Source organism: Phyllobates terribilis, unplaced genomic scaffold (genome assembly GCF_046119375.1).
Source record: "Phyllobates terribilis strain yellow unplaced genomic scaffold, ASM4611937v1 Scaffold_9__5_contigs__length_417890890, whole genome shotgun sequence".
Lineage (NCBI taxonomy): Eukaryota > Metazoa > Chordata > Amphibia > Anura > Dendrobatidae > Phyllobates > Phyllobates terribilis.
This window is the reverse complement of record NW_027362769.1, coordinates 296,924,633-296,944,609: the sequence shown is the minus strand read 5'-3', so window position 1 is coordinate 296,944,609 and position 19,977 is coordinate 296,924,633. Positions and strand designations below refer to the sequence as shown.

At 45.3% G+C, this 19,977-nt stretch overlaps 1 protein-coding gene across 1 annotated transcript in view; it reads left to right on the top strand.

The window, feature by feature from the left end:
- Nucleotides 1-19,977, top strand: part of LOC141160959 (putative methyltransferase DDB_G0268948) — a 59,986-nt gene that overhangs the window by 5,425 nt on the left and 34,584 nt on the right. The window contains exons 3-4 of the mRNA XM_073645751.1: nucleotides 14,687-14,847; nucleotides 15,225-15,327. Of these exons, the coding sequence (XP_073501852.1) occupies nucleotides 14,687-14,847; nucleotides 15,225-15,327 (264 nt within the window). The remainder of the gene's footprint in view (nucleotides 1-14,686; nucleotides 14,848-15,224; nucleotides 15,328-19,977) is intronic.

The following is a 19,977-nucleotide window of genomic DNA, read 5'->3' as shown; positions in this document are numbered from 1 at the left end:
CGGTGAAGCGATCAGCTGTAAGCTAACCGGCTTGTAACCGTCTTCCGGTCAGCTGATTTACAAGCCGGTCACGTGACAGTCAGCTGATCGCTTCACGGCAGATGCTGGAAGCCACGGGACCGGTCATGTCCGGCGTCCGCGGCTTTCAGCATCTGCAGGTGAAGCGATCAGCTGTTAGCTAACCGGCTTGTATCAGCTGATCGCTTCACGGCAGATGCTGGAAGCCGCGGGACCGGAGAGGATGCCTCTCCCATCCATCGGATAGGTGAGTATCCATAGTTTATTTCTTTTAAAGCAGTGTATGTACAGCAGCCAGAAGCTGTCTGTACATACACTGCTAGGGGGACACTCACACACAGGACACACAGACACATACATTACACATGTCACACTTCATTTCACACTGCGTTTTTTGCTGCGCTTTTTTACGCAGTGTGTGAATGGAGGTGAAACGCAGGTAAAAAAAGCAGGAAAATACGCAGCGTAAAAAAAACGCAAGGAAATACGCAATGTGTGAACGCAGCCTAAAGGTATCAATAGATAAGACCTACTGTTTTCCTCTCATCATTCATCTTGGTGGTGAGATGGTGCAAATAGCATGGTGTCCTTACTATAAACAACTCCACTGTGCCTTCATGGACCTGTGAACAAAAAGTGTAAAATCAGTTCTAACTGTGCTCCAGGGGATGTCAATCAAGGTAGAGTTATCTTGCTATCCGCAAGGAGACCAGTTCGACTCCCCATTGCAGTACTGTTTAGATGACTAATGAGAGTTTTTGGTGGCCAATTTCAATAGTATCCTGCTAGTGGTTTAATAGCTAAATTGTTACTGAACTGACAGGTTCCCAACGAATCAGTACACTTCAATCTATGTATGGCCTAATTATTGACTCATGTAAAAGAAAATCTACATTTCCTGATAATGTGCATGTATGCTCTTCAGAAACAATACCATAGTTTTATTAAAATTAGCAGTAAGTTCCTGACACCACCTTCTATTTTTTAGTTTAAACATCACTAATATTACAAGCTCCTTTTTTATATCAAGTGTTTTCCCTTTTTCCCTTTTAGAGTGTTATAAGTAGAGATGAGCGTTGTTCTACTCGAACTGTTCGCCAATCTCAAATTCGAGCTGTTTTGGGCGGTGTTCGAGCCGGTCGGCGAACACGAACAATTTGAGAAAAATTCGGCTGTTCGAGGTTATGTTCGATAACTGTTCGTGCACCAAAATCATAACTGGATTTTTTCTCAGTAATGATGAAAATTAATGTTAATACGCAGTTTGAGTGTACAGCGGGGCGGGGGGAGGGGCAGGGGATGGATCTCTGCAGGAACAATGAAGATCTCCATTTTTTTTTCTCTTTCCCGCATTTGCAGTGGGGAGGTGCAATCTGTCAGCCTATCAGCAGCGCACACACGGAGCGAAGTGCTTTTTTTCACACAAGCAAGGGCATGTGTGATTGGCAGTGTATGTCACATGTCCTTGCCCTATAAGACCAAGCCATTTTCCCCGTCGCCACCATTTTCTCACTGCTGCAGCTGCGTGTTAGACGGCACCGCTGTTGCTGTGTGCGCTATACCTTGTTAATTTCAAGCCAATTTTCGCACAAATATACAGATAGCTTGGGAGTAGGTAATAGTTGTGATTGCAGTCCTTTTAAGGACTAGGTTACAGCATTTCCTACGACTTTTATCAAGCAGGTCTGTGCTCTTAAATAGATAGATTGTGGGAGTAAAGACTAATTGTAATTGGAGTCCTTTTCAGGACTAGGTTACATCAGTTCCTATCAGTTTTTGCCAGGCAGGTCTGTGCCAGTGCTGTGCAAGTTTTTTTCACAGCATTTGGCTGAATCTAGCAAAGCTAATCCTTTTTGGCCTATTGCAGAGTGTGTTAGTCAGTGGAGTAGCCTATCTGTGTTGCAAGATATACCACCTGTGTATAGAATACCAATTTTTTTACTGCACCTAGTGAAGTAAAATCTTTTGGGCATAGCATCATTCTATTAGTCCATCTATACTGACCTCCATCAGGTTGCAAATTAAAAATAATTTTTTTCTGCATCTAGCTCTGAAAAAATATTTGGGCTTCTAGCAGTGTGTGGGACTTGGTCTATTAGTCCATCTATACTGACCTCCATCAGGTTGCAAATTAAAAATAATTTTTTTCTTCATTTATCTCTGAAAAAATATTTGGGCTTCTAGCAGCGTGTGGGACTTGTTCTATTAGTCCATCTATACTGACCTCCATCAGGTTGCAAATTAAAAATAATTTTTTTCTGCATCTAGCTCTGAAAAAATATTTGGGCTTCTAGCAGTGTGTGGGACTTGGTCTATTAGTCCATCTATACTGACCTCCATCAGGTTGCAAATTAAAAATAATTTTTTTCTGCATCTAGCTCTGAAAAAATATTTGGGCTTCTAGCAGTGTGTGGGACTTGGTCTATTAGTCCATCTATACTGACCTCCATCAGGTTGCAAATTGAATAAAAAAAATTTCTGCATCTAGCTCTGAAAAAATATTTGGGCTTCTAGCGGTGTGTGGGACTTGGTCTATTAGTCCATCTATACTGACCTCCATCAGGTTGCAAATTAAAAATATTTTTTTTCTGCATCTAGCTCTGAAAAAATATTTGGGCTTCTAGCAGTGTGTGGGACTTGGTCTATTAGTCCATCTATACTGACCTCCATCAGGTTGCAAATTAAAAATAATTTTTTTCTTCATTTAGCTCTGAAAAAATATTTGGGCTTCTAGCAGTGTGTGGGACTTGTTCTATTAGTCCTTCTATACTGACCTCCAGCAGGTTGCAAATTGAATATAATTTTTTTCTGCATCTAGCTCTGAAAAAATATTTGGGCTTCTAGCGGTGTGTGGGACTTGGTCTATTAGTCCATCTATACTGACCTCCATCAGGTTGCAAATTAAAAATAATTTTTTTCTGCATCTAGCTCTGAAAAAATATTTGGGCTTCTAGCAGTGTGTGGGACTTGGTCTATTAGTCCATCTATACTGACCTCCATCAGGTTGCAAATTAAAAATAATTTTTTTCTTCATTTATCTCTGAAAAAATATTTGGGCTTCTAGCAGCTTTGTGGGACTTGTTCTATTAGTCCATCTATACTGACCTCCATCAGGTTGCAAATTAAAAATAATTTTTTTCTGCATCTAGCTCTGAAAAAATATTTGGGCTTCTAGCAGTGTGTGGGACTTGGTCTATTAGTCCATCTATACTGACCTCCATCAGGTTGCAAATTAAAAATAATTTTTTTCTTCATTTATCTCTGAAAAAATATTTGGGCTTCTAGCAGCGTGTGGGACTTGTTCTATTAGTCCATCTATACTGACCTCCATCAGGTTGCAAATTAAAAATAATTTTTTTCTGCATCTAGCTCTGAAAAAATATTTGGGCTTCTAGCAGTGTGTGGGACTTGGTCTATTAGTCCATCTATACTGACCTCCATCAGGTTGCAAATTAAAAATAATTTTTTTCTTCATTTAGCTCTGAAAAAATATTTGGGCTTCTAGCAGTGTGTGGGACTTGTTCTATTAGTTCTTCTATACTGACCTCCAGCAGGTTGCAAATTGAATATAATTTTTTTCTGCATCTAGCTCTGAAAAAATATTTGGGCTTCTAGCGGTGTGTGGGACTTGGTCTATTAGTCCATCTATACTGACCTACATTAGGTTGCAAATTAAAAATAATTTTTTTCTGCATCTAGCTCTGAAAAAATATTTGGGCTTCTAGCAGTGTGTGGGACTTGGTCTATTAGTCCATCTATACTGACCTCCATCAGGTTGCAAATTGAATAAAAAAATTTTCTGCATCTAGCTCTGAAAAAATATTTGGGCTTCTAGCGGTGTGTGGGACTTGGTCTATTAGTCCATCTATACTGACCTCCATCAGGTTGCAAATTAAAAATAATTTTTTTCTGCATCTAACCCAGCCAATAGTTTTGGCCTAATACCACAGTTTGGCCACTCAGCTCTGCTCGGTTACCATCCATTGTTTTTTTGTGCAAACAACTCCAGAGTTGTGAATTAGTTAACCACCAAAATGAGTGGAAAAAGGCCTGCTGCTGGTGGAAAGGGGAATAGGCGTGTTGGGAAGGGGAAAAAAGGTTGTGTCCGTGGGGTAGGTGCAGAAGAAAGACCATCTTCCAGCCAAACTAAAATGTCTACTTCTTTTAGCGGACAATGTGATAAGATCCCTTTCTTACGGCCACGCCAATCGCTACAAATTCCAGATGAGGCACAAAAACAGCAGGTGCTTCAACGGATATCAAGTGCTCCTTTAAGTGGGCTCTCCTCCACATCAACTTCAACATCACAAATACTCCAGTCCTCAAAGGTGTCACCCAAATCGCACTTGCTTCCTCACAGCTCCCAAATCTCCAGCTGCCCGTCTGAGTATGAGGTAGAACAGATGGTTGAGTCTGCAGAGCTGTTTACTCATACTATAGCCTGGGAATCAGAGGTCGACTCCAGCGCTTCTGTGAATCCAGACGAGGAAATGATCTGCACTGATGCCCAGAATCTTTATGAGTCGGATCCAGGACCAGACGCAGAAGGTTCTGACCATAATGTAGACCCTCATTCCCAAACTGTAACTCCTGTTGGTGGAGACAATGAGGAAGACGATGATAAGACTCAAATACCTGATTGGAGCGACAACTTTAGTTTTTTGTCAGGGCAGGAACAGGTTGGCTCTGAGGACGACGGGTGTGATAACGCACAGGGTGATGATGATGAGGTCGGAGATCCCACTTACTGTCAACCCACAGTCAGCCAAGAGATGAGGTCAGCAGAGGAGGTGGAGGAAGATGCTAGTGACGACGAGGTCAGGTTGCGCCTTCCTGGACAGAGACGTAGTACTGGAAGCACGTCAACAACTGCATCCTCAAACACAACTCTGCCTCTCACCACAAGTCGTGGTGGCTCTTCAGGTCGCATGGGTGCTAAGCCTTGCATAGCCTGGGCATTTTTTCAGATCGATAAAGATGACCCAACTCGTGTTATCTGTAACATTTGTCAGCAAAAGCTAAGTAGAGGCCAAAAAATACATAGTTTGAGTACTTCATGCATGAACCGGCACATGGACATGAAGCATAAGTTGCAGTGGGAAGCTCAGTGTGCTACAATGCGGCCTAGCCGGCCGGGCCAACCACCGTCTGCCATATCTTGTGCATCCGCGGCCTCTTCATCCTCTGTGACTGGGGGGACAGCAGTCACACCTGTTTTGGGGCGCAGACCTGCCACCTCTTTACCCGCAACAGCCAGCGTGATTGGCAGGTCATCATTTTCTCTTTATGTCAAAGTTCCTCCACTGCTTCTGCCTCCTCAACCTCCTCTCGGTCTTCCACCTGCACCCAAAGCCTGTCTGGTCATGCCACAAGCTTTCTAACTGCGCAGAAGGGATCCTGCACACCTCCTTACTATGCTGGCAGTAGGGCTCAATGTCATCAGGCGGTTTTTACATTGAAATGTCTGGGAAATGTGAGTCACACAGCTGAGGAGTTGTGGTCAGCTCTGGAGAACCAATTTCATGAATGGTTGTCTCCACTGGACCTGAAACCAGGGAAGGCCGTGTGCGACAATGCTGCAAACCTGGGTGCGGCCCTTCGCCGGGGCAATGTCACACACGTGCCTTGTATGGCTCACGTGTTGAACCTGGTTGTCCAGCAATTTTTAGCCCACTATCCCAGACTAGATGGCCTTCTGCAGAGGGCACGGTCGCTGTGTGCTCACTTCCGCCGTTCGCATCCCGCAGCTCAGCGACTTACATCTCTACAGAAGTCGTTGGGCCTGCCACTTCACCGGCTAAAATGCGATGTGCCTACCCGGTGGAATTCAACTCTGCACATGTTGCAGCGACTGTGGCAGCACCGACAAGCCCTGGTGCAATACGTTCTGACGTATAGCCTGGGCCAACGAGATTCAGAGGTGGGGCAAATCACGCTGGAGGAGTGGTCTCAGATCAGGGACCTATGCACCCTTCTACACAGTTTTGAAATGGCGACGAAGATGTTTAGTGCTGACGATGCCATTATCAGCATGACTATTCCGGTGATTTACATGCTGGAGCACATGTTAAACAGAATTCGGAGTCAGGTGGTGGCACAAGAGGAGGTGGAGGAAGTAGAGGAGGAGGAGTTGTATGCGGAAGGGCTAACATCTGCAAGGTCCAGACGGTCGGCAGCACCAAGGCGGCAGGCATGTGAGGGTGGGGGAGATGATTTTACCAGGGCGCATGGTAGCAGCCAAACTAGTGAGGAAGGTGCAGGAGCCCAGGAAGAAGTGGAGGACGAACTGATGGAAGACTCATCAGATGAGGGAGACCTTGATCACATTTCTGTTGTGCGAGGTTGGGGGGAGAGGACAGAGGAAGGAAGCATGATTGTTACCTCGCCACCAACACAACAGGGACTTGGTGCTCCTGGATGCGCAACACACATGAGTGCCTTCTTGCTGCACTACCTGCAGCATGACCCTCATATTGTCAGAATTCAAAGTAATCATGACTACTGGGTTGCCACACTCTTAGATCCCCCAAACTTTTCGATCAACCTTTTCATTTTAATAAAGACCAAAAAAATGGTCATTTTTGAAATTATAAGCATTAGCAGGTTGTTAGAAACTGAAATCAAACAGTTTTCAACTCAAAACTTTATTCTAGGTGATGTTACATTTTCACATAGGACCCCTTGTTCGAAAGGAGCTTCTGAACTCTCTCGTCCATTGAATTTGTCAGGTTTTGGATGGTTTCTGCTTCAATTGTTTTGCATGAGGACAGAATACCCTCCCAGAGCTGTTGCTTAGATGTGAACTGCCTCCCGCCATCATAGACACTCCTTTTAATGATGCTCCAAAGGTTCTGAATGGGGTAGAGGTCAGGGGAGCATGGGGGTCACACCATAAGTTTGTCCCCTTTTATGCCCATATCAGCCAGAGATGCAGATGTTTTATGTGCAGCATGAGATGGTGCATTATCATGCAGAAAAATGATCTTGCTGTGAAATACACGGTTCTTCTTCTTGAACCATGGCAGGAAGTGCTGTTTGAGAAAATCCACATACATTATGGAGTTCATCTTTAGCGCCTTCAGGGATCCTAAAGGGGCCGACAATCTCTCTCCCCATGATTCCAGCCCAAAACATTACTCCACCTCCTCCTTGTTGGCGCTGTAGCCGTGTTTGCGTGGGGTGTCCATCAACCAGCCATCCTCCACTCCATTCATCTGGACCATCGAGCGCTGCACGGCACTCATCCGTGAACAAAACAGTTTTGAAATCAGTCTTCATGTAATGTTTGGCCCACTGGAGCCGTTTCTGCTTGTGTGAAGTGGATAGAGGAGGTCGACAGGATGGCGTATGCACAGCTGCAAACCTCTGAAGGACCCTGCATCTTGTTGTTCGGGGGACGTTGGAGGCACAAGCAGCTTCAAAAACTTGTCTGCTGCTATGACAAGGCTTTTTTGCCGCTGCTCTTTCAACCTGACGTAATTGCCTGTAGGAAAGAGTCCTCAATTTGCCCTTATCAGCACGCACACGTGTGTACTGTGAATCAGCTACATACTTCTTGATTGCCAAGACACTTCATCCTGATCATCGCACAATGTTGATTGTAGTCATGCCTTGACCTAAACACTCCACAATTTGTTGCTTCTCAGCAGCCGACACATCCTTTTTCTTTCCCATTTTGGCAGAAAATGTAGGCTGCTTAATAATGTGAGAGAGCCTTCTTAAGTAGTCTTGCCTTTCATTGGACACACCTGCCAAACTAATTAGCACAGGTGTCTGCAATTGCTTACAGTGATATAAAGAGCCCTGACACACATCACCATCAATGAGTTTAACTGACAAACAAACAAATTCTTCCCTTATCACTCCTAAACACTTTTTGCATAATAATTTGGAACGCGGTGTACATGTGCTTTTCCACAAAACACCAGTGGTTCACGTAGTGAATCTTACAGTTCTAACTTGCCAACCGTGGTCTGTATGGAATTGTTCAATAAAGGGCCCAAAATTAAGATAACATAGATGGGAGAGGTCTCTATGAATAAGAATTCCTAAGTATTTGATACCCTGTGAGGGCCAGGCAAAGGGAAAGTTGGACTGGATGGAATCCTATATGGATTTAGGGAGGGAGACATCGAGGGCCTCAGACTTCGCTGCATTGATTTTAAAATTTTACCATGTAACAAAGTGATCTATTTCAGCCATAACAGCAGGGATGGATATATGTGATTGAGTGATATATACTAGGACATCATCAGCAAATAGAGAGCACTTGTACTCGGTGCCTCCCACCTCAATCCACCTAATATTGGGGTTATGGCGAATTGATGAGAGCAGGTGCTCCGTCACTAGGATGTATAAGAGAGGGGACAGAGGACATCCCTGCCTTGTCCCATTGGTGATTGTGAAAGGTGATGAAAATGTTCTGACGCACCCCCTGGGCCTTGGGACACCCGGAGCCGGACCCTTTTTGGTGGATGCTGGTGGTTGTAGTCTTCGTGGCGGCGATCCGGTTCCGTGGCTCAGGGCGGTCAAACCAGTGGCGGAACTATTTATGTGGTTTTGATGTTTAAATGTCCGACTACGCCACCCGTGGATTGCGGTCAGAGTGAACCGCCGCTACAGGGCAGACCGCTAAGGCTGGTGTTGTGGGTGCAGCAGAGCGTAGCATAACTCCCCACGGGAGGAGTATAGCCTCAGGGCAGTGTATGCGGAGGATGGGGGTGATGGTGCAGGGCAGCAGCAGTAACGACACGGAGTCAGTGATGCAGTTCAGGGCCTTTACTCACAGTTCTTATTATCCAGACCACGTCTGCAGGTAACGGCTGCCCACGTCGTACTGTGCTCACCAGGTGAGGGGCTCAGACAACTCCCAGATAACTTTGGAGCGCTTCACAGGACCCCCTTTGTGTGTCCTTTGTCTGGCCTTTCTTACCAACACTTCTGTCCGGCTGCCTCGGGCCTCCTCTTGGTAAACTTGGCGCCAGTTTCCCTGACCCTATGTGGTGCCTTCCTAGCGGGTGGAGCAAGGGGCTGCGCCACATAAAATGTCAGAGCCTCCGGTTTCTAGCTGAGGGTCGTTTCCTGCCTCCACTAGTTCGGGGACCGGTCTCCCCCTTTGGCCTGACCCCTCCACGCAGGTGGATTCGGGCGTGCGGTGGCGACTCGCCCGTCCGCACCCCTGGGATCCCTTCATTCCTCGTTCCTGGAGCCTTCTCCGCTCCTCTTCCTTCCTTCTCCCTCTTGCAGGCCTGGGCCTCTGTTACTAGACCCGCCTCCGGAGCAGAGCTCATGCAGAGCCCCTGCTCCCTGCCACTTCTGCTCAGACTTCTCTGCACTGAACTAAGATGGTGCCCACCTTTTATACTCCCTTCTCAATGCACCCAGGAACTGCTTCCTCCCTGCTCCTGCACTGCAGGGTTCCCCTTCCTCAGTGTTCCCTCCCCCCACTCCAGCCAGGGACAGGGACTGTCGTGCCCATCTCAGGGGCATATTGGTCGCCCTGCCCCACGGCAATGTGGTGTAATGCATGCAGGTGTCGGGTCCTGATCCACACTCCATCCTTATCTGAGAGTGAGATATCACACCTCTGGGTGAGGTGCAATACGTCTGTAGCAACCGAGCCCTCGGTGCTACAGTTCCATTTATCTTCAGCCTAGGTGACGTATTGTGATACAGGGCCGTGATTTTGGCTATAAAAGGGTCCCCTAGACCCCTACCCCAAGCTTTTTAAGAGAATCATATATGGCGTGCCAGGAGACTCTATGGAATGCTTTCTCAGCATCCAACGAGAGTATCTACTTACAAATTTTTAACTGCATCTAGCCCAGGAAATACTTTGTGCCTAGTAGCAGTGTCTGCTAGTCAGCGGATTATCCCGGCTGTTAAGCAAGCTACACCACCTGTAGTTTGGACACTTAATTTTTTCAAAGGAAATGCTTCGGGACCACGGGATACTCAGTGAAGAGCATCAGGAGGCACCCCAAGGCATAGGGGCTGGGACTGGTACTAGGATGCCTTGCGGTGGACAGCCGAGCTCGATCCTTATAAAAGCTTTTTAACTGCAGCAGCTTTAGTGGACGCTACTGGAGCTGGAATTACGCGGCTGCTGGCATGAGACTTGCCCTCCAATAGATCCTTGTAAATGGATTTAAAGTGTATTCATTCAAATTAGAGGGACAATTTAAATTAAAAAGCTTAGAGCTGCCTCCACCACAGGGGGGCTCTCTCGACCCACCAGCGGACAGGCACCAGTATTGGGAGAGGGGGGCTGGCCGTCAGGGTTCACCGCGGCTCTGGCACAAACCCGGCGACACGGAGGTGGCACGGGCAGGAGCGGACTGGCCGTCTCGGCTTCTCACTTTTTGGATTTTAGAAGGGCATGACATGCCTATATCTGTGTCTCCCCCTCCTTTTACTCCTCCACCTCTTTTCTTTTCGCATGACTATATGTACTTGTCACTTTTCCATGTGTTAGTTGTGTCTTCTGAGCAGTTTGTCAGCTTTTGGACACCTTTGAAGGTGTTTTCTATGTGTTTCTATGTGTTTTTGTTTGCCTGCCATTGGTTTTAACGGTGTTCGAAGGTGTTCGACGAACAGTTCGACGAACAGTTCGGCGAACACACGGGTGTTCGACGAACCGAACCGAACTCGAACACTACGGGGGTGGCTCAACACTAGTTATAAGGACATTTAATGTTTATTTCTAAATGTATTATCCTATATGTATTTGTATTTTAGTATTATCTTCAAAAATGTAAATGTTACTCCATAAGCAAAGTTATTAATAAATATATTGTAAAAAAAAACTTAATTGCTTTGGAAAAATCTAGATAAACAAAATCCACCCCAATCCAGCCTAGAGTTTCCCTCCTCATATAAGCTGGTCAGGTAAGTTTGAAAAAAAGAATCACTCTGATAGTGAATTTGAATTTTATTTGTATTCAGGTAGACAGCAATTGAGGTAAAACTTACGATCCTGTAGTTTCATGGCAATTTTTTTTTACCCCTTTTTAAATAATGGCATTATACCTGGGCAGCACGGTGGCTCAGTGGTTAGCAGCACTGGGATCCTGGGTTCAAATCCCACCAAGGACAACATCTGCAAGGAGTTGATATGTTCTCCCTGTGTTTGCGTGGGTTTCCTCCGGTTTCCTCCCACAAAGACTTACTGATAGGGAATATAGATTGTGAGCCTCAATGGGGACAGTGCCAATATTGTCTGTGAACCGCTGTGGAATTCATTGCGCTATATAAGGGAGTAAAATAAATAAATATTTGGTATCCTCATCAATCACTTCAACAATTTCTTTTACACTTTCCTGTACAATGAGAATGGGTGCTGGTATATGGGTGCTGAGCCTGTTCCATACCCAGCAGATGCCAGCTTTGCATCTGCTGAAAGTGACTAGACTGAGCTACTATCACTGCTATTTAACCATTTGAGTCAATCATTGACAGTGGCATTTAACTCCTTCACAACCTTGCAATTTTCCATTATTGCGCTTTTATTTTTTGCTCCCCTTCTTCCTAGAGCCATAAGTTTTTAATTTTTCCATAAATATAGCCACATGAGGGCTTGTTTTTTTGCATGATGAGTTGAATGACACCATTGATTCAACCACATAGTGTACTGGAAAATGGGAAAAAAAATCCAAGTGCGGTCAAATTGCAAACAATGTGCCATTCCACAATTGTTTTTTTTGTTTACCATGTTCACTAAATGCTAAAACTGTCCTAGAAATTATATTCTGTAGGTCATTACGAGTCGGCTGATACCAGACATGTACAGTTTCTTTTTTAAGTGGTGAAAAGCAAAATTCAAAATTTGTAAGAAAAAAAATGCCATCAGTTTCCGAGACCCATAGCATATCCTTTTTTCGGGATCTGGGGCTGGGTGAGGGCTTAATTTTTGCGCCCTGAGTTTATGTTTTTATTTATACTATTTTGGGGTAGATACAGTGTTTTCATTGCCTGTTATTGCATTTTATTTTTATTAGAATTGCCAAAAAAACATAATTTTGTCATTTCAAAATTTTTCTCATTATGCCATTAACAGATTGGATTAATTTACTTAATATTTTTTAACTTTTTACTGGCTTCAATAGTCTCCTTAGGAGACTTGAAGTTGCAATCATCTGATTACCTGTTCTTCAGTCCTGCTATGTGTAGCATGAATCATGATCTTCTATGAACGCTGGCCACGTGCCGGCGTTTATAAAAGAATTACAATGGCAAGCACATGGGTCTTCTGTAGTGTTCGAGCTGTCTGACAACTCATCATGATCTTGTGACAGGCACGCCGATGGGACTGTCTTATGACTCGCTTCTGCTCAGCGTGTGTTACTGTAAATGCCGCAGTCAGAGTTTGACATTTAACTTGTTAACAGCCGCAGGTAAATCCGAGATTGTTAGGGGCATATGTTAGAAGCATATGACAGCTGATCAGATCAGCTGTTATGTGCAGGGAAAAATGTGGGCTCAGTGCCGGAGACTGCATCAAATGCAGGGAGATGATCTTGGGCGTACCTATAAGCCCAAGGTCTTTAAGCGGATAAATGGCACTAAAATTTTGGTTCAAATTTCTGGCACAATGCGAGACATAATCTTCGACTAGACCAGTGTTTCACAACTGTAATCCTCAAGGCCCACCAACAGGTCATGTTTTCAGGATTTCCTTAGTATTGCACAGGTGATAATTGCATCACCAGCACGAGCAATAATTCCATCACCTGGGCAAAACTAAGGAAATCCTGAAAACATGACCTGTTGATTGGCCTGAGAGGACTGGAGATGAGAAACACTGGACTAGACAGTCTAAAAATATGCCAGGTTTATCAAACAACATGAACCACTATGAAAAATCTGTCTATTTATAAGACTGTCTAGTGTAAGTTTGCCTAAAAATTAGAAAGTATTGATAAATATGCCTCATAGCATCTTGCATCTTGATGCTTACTTTTGTTTTTTTGTTTTTAGTTAATGTAATACATTTTATGTTATGCACAAATATTCATATATTCATATACTGTCCAGTAGATCTATATACAAACAAAGTACCGTATTTTTCGGACTATAAGACGCACCAGACCATTAGACGCACCTAGGTTTTAGAGGAGGAAAATAAAAAAATAAAAATTTAAGCAAAAAATGTGGTCATGATGCACTTTTAAGGGGGAGGGGGTCTTCTGTGACACTGGTATAGGGGTAATGTCCCCCAATTCTGACAATATCCCCCATCCTGGTATATATGCCGCCCCCCTTCCTGTTATACAAGGTCCCCATCCCCATCCTGGTATGCCTGGCATCCCTCCATCTTGGTATGCATGGCACCCCTCATCCTTATCCTGGTATGCATGGCACCCATCATACTTATCCTGATATGCATGGCACCCCTCATCCCTGTCCTAAAATGCATGGTACCCCTGATCCCTGTCCTGGTATGCATGGCACCCCTAATCCCTATCCTGGTATGCATTGCACCCATCATCCCTGTCCTGGTATGCATGGCACCCCTCATCCCTGTCCTGGTATGCATGGCACCCCTAATCCCTATCCTGGTATGCATGGCACCCCTAATCCCTGTCCTGGTATGCATGGCATCCCTAATCCCTATCCTGGTATTCATGGCACCCCTCATCCCTGTCCTGGTATGCATGGCACCCCTCATCCCTGTCCTGGTATGCATGGCACCCCTCATCCCTGTCCTGGTATGCATGGCACCCCTCATCCCTATCCTGGTATGCATGGCACCCCTAATCCCTGTCCTGGTATGCTTGGCACTCCTCATCCCTGTCCTGGTATGCATGGCACCCCTAATCACTGTCCTGGTATGCATGGCACCCCTAATCCCTGTCCTGGTATGCATGGCACCCTTAATCCCTGTCCTAGTATGCATGGTCCCCCTAATCTCCATCATGCTGCACATTAAAAAAAATAAACACTCCTACTCACCTCTCTTCTCTCCTCCAGCTCTGCGACCTGTCTGCCCGCACTGATCTCTCCGTGTGAGCCGCGCATGACGTCACTGCCATGCGTGGCTCACATGGAGAGATCAGCTGCCGGAAGTCACTGCTCCCCACTCTGGGTCTGTATGCACGGGGAGCAGTGACTTCACTCTCCTTCATAGCCGGCAAACAGCAGAGCCGCGCTACGGCTACTGCTGTCGGCTATCTCCTAACCCGCTCATTAAAGGGCATGAATATTCACCCCCTCCCCACACTCATGGGCATGGAGAGAGGTTGAATATTCATGCCCTTTAACAGCGGGCACAGGAGATAGCCGACAGCAGCCGCAGCGCAGCTACACTGTATACCGCTATTAAGGAGCATGAATATTCAGTGCTCCCCATGCCCCATGGGCGTGGGGAGCAGTGAATATTCATTTTCTTTAGCAGCGGGGACAGTGTAGGCTGCAGCGGGCGGCTGCTGCCTCCTGTGCCCCGCTCCTCCACCGATACCGCTCCCCCCACACCACACATAAATATACACCCCCCACACCATTCGGACTATAAGACGCACCCCCCATTTTCCTCCAAAATTTTGGAGGAAAAAAGTGCGTCTTATAGTCCAAAAAATACGGTACATTTTTGTAAGTCTCTTAAAAAATGATTGCAAGCTATTATCTGACTAGGTTTTTTGAATGTTTAACCTTATGCCTTCTGCTTTTCCAGTTAGATGAGCCTTATGAACTTGCAGTTGATGTTGGCTGTGGAACAGGACAAAACACAAAAATTCTGGCTTCTCACTTTGAGAAGGTTTTGGGAGTTGACATTAGTCAAGCTCAAATTGAGGAGGCCAAGATTGCAGTTAATCTTCCAAACACAACGTTCAGGTGGGTGCTTTTATAGAGTTGAAGGTTTCATTGCTGTGGTAAAGTTTACATTTTGGGAAATGGAGTATGAAAATATACAAGATCTAATATATATGCAAACTGAAATAAAAGTTGAGGTTGTTCAGAGCAATCTGCGCTAGAAAAATGAAAGCCTTAATTGGAAAGCAGATGACACTCGTAGGGTTGGCTTTCAACCTAACCATTGTACTATGCTTCCCTTCTGTTTCCAACACAGATGGAACAACTAAGACAGTAGATGTCTACTACTTTACCTGAAATCCAGAATGTTGTTGTACTGTGTCTTTCAAATATTATATTACTAACACTGGTATAATGTCCAACCCTTTTAGTAATGATGATTAAATATCCTTTTACAGAGTCTCGCCAGCTGAGGAAGTTTCAGTAGATAACGCCACGGTAGATCTGCTAGCAGCGCATGCTGCTGTCCATTGGTTTGACATTGGAAAGTTTATGAAAGAGGTAAAATGAAAATTTTTATATGGCAAAGAAAAATGACTCTCCTTGATTTTTTTTCAGCATATAATAGCTTATATATTTTTCTGCATTATGTTTTACTGAGGTAAGTCTGTCAGAGAAACACAAGATTAATATCTGTGCTGTTCTCTTGGTGTAAGAAACTCTTCACTGTGATAACCTTTAAAGAAAATTATTATACTATAGGCATTTGCTTGAAATTAACTTTTTCTCTGTTCAGCCGCTTCATGTGAACTTTATTTCTACACTTGTGTTCCCCAGTGACAAGGATGATAGTTCAACAACAGTGTGAACCTGTGTATGGGCTGTTATGTACAAATAGGATTAAAAAATACCATCAATACAAAATATCATATCAAGCTGCAATTATTGCTTGGCAACACGTTTCATTAGATTTTTCTAAACTATATGTACAGGACCTAGGTTTAACCCATTTGAAAAAAAAACGCACTATCCCTTCTCTCTCTCATTTATGAGGGGACTCCTAATTTATGTTTTGTGCCTTTTTAAATAGAAGTGTTTAAAAAAATTTCATCACCTCCACTGAAAAAGAATATTATTATTATTATTTATTATTATAGTGCCATTTATTCCAAGGTGCTACAAGTGCCTGACTAGTACAGTAGGACTCACAGTCTACAAGGGATGTCAAAAGATCTCTTTTATTTAACATGGAATTCAGCAGTCCAATGTCCTCCATCTCATTTGCGAAAATATCAGGGTAGAAGCAAAATCAGTAGTCAACCTAAAATAAAAACTTATTTTGCAAAAGTCCCATGGAAAATAATAAATTAGCATATCTTAATTTCCTTCAATTGGCATTGCTCCCTTCAAAGTTGTGAAAACATGGCTTTAGGGTAAGTTCAAATATTGTAGGTTTGCTCTGGGCTCATGGAACTTAGCTTCTGTATATCTGCACAAAATGTGCTGATCTCACCACAGACTTACCTGTGACCAGCAGTGTATTTGAAAAATTTGAGAATTTATAAATATACAGCTGTGCTCAAAACTTTACATACCCCGGCAGAATTTTTCCTTTCTTGGAGAATATGAATGCTAACTAAAAACTTTTTCTCCACTCATGGTTATTGGTTGGATGTCAAACTACTGTGTTTTCTCTTTTTAAATCTTAATAACAACTAAAAACATCCAAATGACCCTGATCAAAAGTTCACATACCCTTGTGATTTTGGCCTGATAACATGCACAGAATTTGACACAAATGGGTTTGAATGGCTACTAAAGGTAACATCCTCACCTGTGACCTGTTTGCTTGTAATCAGTGTGTGTGCATAAAAGCTGAGTGAGTTTCTTGGATCCAGACAGACTCTTGCATCTTTCATCCAGCCTCTGATGTTTCTGGATTGTGAGTCATGGGGAAAGCAACAGAATTGTCAATGGATCTATGGGAAAAGGTAGTTGAACTGTATAACACAGGGAGAGGATACAAAAAAAATATCCAAGGAATTGATAATGCCAGTCAGCAGCGTTCAAACTGTGATTAACAATTGGAAAATCAGGGGCTCTGTAAAAAACAAACCACAGTCAGGTAGACCAGCAAAAATTTCGGCCACAACTGCCCGGAAAATTGTTTGGGATGCAAAGAAAAGCCCACAAATAACATCAGCTGAAATTCAGGACTCTCTGAAAACTAGCAGTGTGGCTGTTTCAAGATGCACAATAAGGAGGCACTTGAAGAAAAATGGGCTGCATGGTCGAGTCGCCAGAAGAAAGCCATTACTGCACAAATTCCACAAAGTATCTCACCTACAATACACCAAACAGCACAGAGACAAGCCTCAAAACTTCTGGAACAAGATAATTTGGAGTTGACTCGCCCCCTGGGCCGTGGGACACTCGGATCCGGGCAACAGGGCATTAATGGGGGTAGTAGTGGCAACCCGGTCCATGGCTCAGGGTGGTCAGACCAGTGGCAGTCTTCTATATGTTTTGCAATGTCCGACTACGCCACCCGTGGATTGCGGTCAGGGCTAACTGCCGCTGCAGTGCAGACCGCTGGGGCAGATGTAAATGTGCAGCACTGAATAGTACAACTCCCCACGGGAGGAGTATGGCCCCAGGGCAGTATATAATGGATGATGGAGGGGATGATTCCAACAGCAATAGCCAGGAAACGGAGACCTCTTAAACAGTTCAGGGTCTTTATTAGAACAGTTGAGACGACCCAAAAACAGTCCCGGCTAGGAGGGGGCCTGGATGTCTGAGAACAAGTGGGAAGCTGGCCCTGATCAGGGTGAGGGGGTAGGCCTACCGTGCTCTCTGCGCTCTCTCTGGCTATTTCCCTCCTCGTGGTATAATAGCCCACGTTCCTGAGCTTGCCATGTCTTCTCGCCCGTATGGCTTGCAACTTGGGTCCCTTTCTACTCCCGGCCTGGTACGGCTTTGCTGGTCCCTTCTGCTGTGGCTTAACCTCCGGGCTTCTTAGGCCAGGGAGCATACAATCCCCTGCGGACTGGTTATTTGCTGTAGGACTTGGAATCCTCACAGCCTCAGACACCAAAGTCTGGTAGATTAGTTTCTCTATCTGCCAGGACAGGCTCGCTTCGCCTCTTGTCCCTGGCTCGTGGCTCTCCTACTGCCACACGGCCTTTTAGGCTGCAACACAACTGTCTGTCCCTGCTCTGGGACACCTCTTTCTTCAGAGACAGGTTGTCCAGTTCTCCTAACCCTGCCCCCAGTTCCAGCTTTTATAGGGGCAGCCTGCTCCCCCTACTGGCCTGGGACAGGAGGTGCTGCATGCTAATGGTCCTTGACCAGAGAACCTCCCCCTTGCTCTCAGACACAGCTTTATTATACATTTGTGGCATACAGGCCAGGGTGACACATTCCCCCCTAGTAAAATTTAGTACTCCGGGAATAAACAAGAAACAAGAGTAACATGCATGACCATAAAAACATTACAAGGCAAGTAAGGACAAACGACGCACAGGTTGAGTTCTTAAGGTCACAGTGTGGTCTGTGACTGGGTGTCCATTTCACCAACAACAACGGGGAGCTTTAACCAGGTGGGGGGGTCTGCAGTAGCCTCAAGTCCTTGACAGTCCTTGTTCATTCCACTGGTTAAGCTCCAAACATATTTACAGGGAAGTCCGGTTACTCACAGTTCATAACCTGTTAGTCCATTAACTGAAAGAAACTGAGAAAACGCGTAGTTACTGGTCATGCAATTACATTTCAAATAATTCAACATTTTACAGGATAGTTACATTTGCTATTACACTCTACACTTTCCAGCGAGCTGGTACTTGCCCCTTAGTGCTCCTGGTTGACCTACGCAACCCACTGTCTGGTGGTGGTCTAACCTGGTTTTTCTCACTAGCGCTCGGGGTGCAATCACTGGCTAGACTTACAGGCAGGGCAGGCAACTGTCTACGGGTCCTCTGGCTTACCGCATGCATGGCAGGCTCACTGTCAGCAGAGGGTTGATTCTCCTGGGCTGCTGGTACAGGCTCTTCTGCCTCTGGTGCTGCTTGTTCTTCTTCACCTTCCTGCTCTGGTGTAGGTTGTTGCTGCATTGGTTGCAGGAAATGCAGGACCGGTACCACTATGGCATCGTTTATTCGAGTCCAGGACTGAGGGAACGGTCTGAGAATGGTGCTGACCATTTCTTCCTTGTCTTCTGCGGGTTCAAGGTCTCTCTGATCCTCTTCTGCATTCCGTAGTTGCTCAGGGCTCCTTTTTAGGTGGTCTCTGGAGACGGTACTAGTGGTTTCTCCTCCATCCTTGGTGATCACGCACACCTTTGGGTTGTCGTGATCAGACTGCAGTACGGTGTAGGGTTCCCTTTGCCACTGGTCGTCCAGCTTGTGTAGCCTTCTCTTTCGCTTCAGGACCTGCTCACCAGGTTCTAGGGGATCAGCAGGGGCGTGTTGGTTGAAGAGTCTTTCTTGCCTTTCTCTCACCTGGACCAGGCTCTTCTCCACACTCTCCTGTACCTTCTTGTACTGCAGTTGCCTTTCCATATCCCAGGCCGCATCAGGTGAGGTGTCCTCGGGTGTTAGGACTCCCATCTCCAGGTTTATGGGCAGCTTACCTGGTCTGGCTCGCATCAAGTAAGCCGGGGTGCAGTTTGTAGCATTCACTGGGATATGGTTGTATAAGTCTATCAGGTCCGGCAGTTTTTCTGGCCACAGGCTGCGTTCCTCCAGGGGCAACGTCTTCAGGAGATCAATGACTATATTGTTCATTTTCTCACACATCCCGTTGGTTTGTGGGTGGTAAGGTGTTGTCCGAATCTTCTTACAGCCATAGAGGTTGCAGAACTCTTGAAAGATTTCAGCCTCGAACGCTGGACCCTGGTCTGTCAGGACCTGTTCCGGATACCCGTGTGGACAGCAGAAGTATTGCTGGAAGGCTCTGGCTGCCGTTTGAGCTGTCAAGTCTTTTACAGGGACCACCACTAGAAATCGGGAATAGTGGTCCACGATTGTCAGGGCATAAACGTATCCTGACCGGCTTGGAGCCAATTTGACATGGTCCAGAGCTACCAGCTCAAGACGCTGCTGGGTGATGATGGGCCTCAAGGGTGTCTTCTGGCTGATGCGGTCCTTCCTCCTTAGATTACAAGGGCCACAGTCTCTGCACCACTTCTCTACAGCCCCTCTCATGCCGATC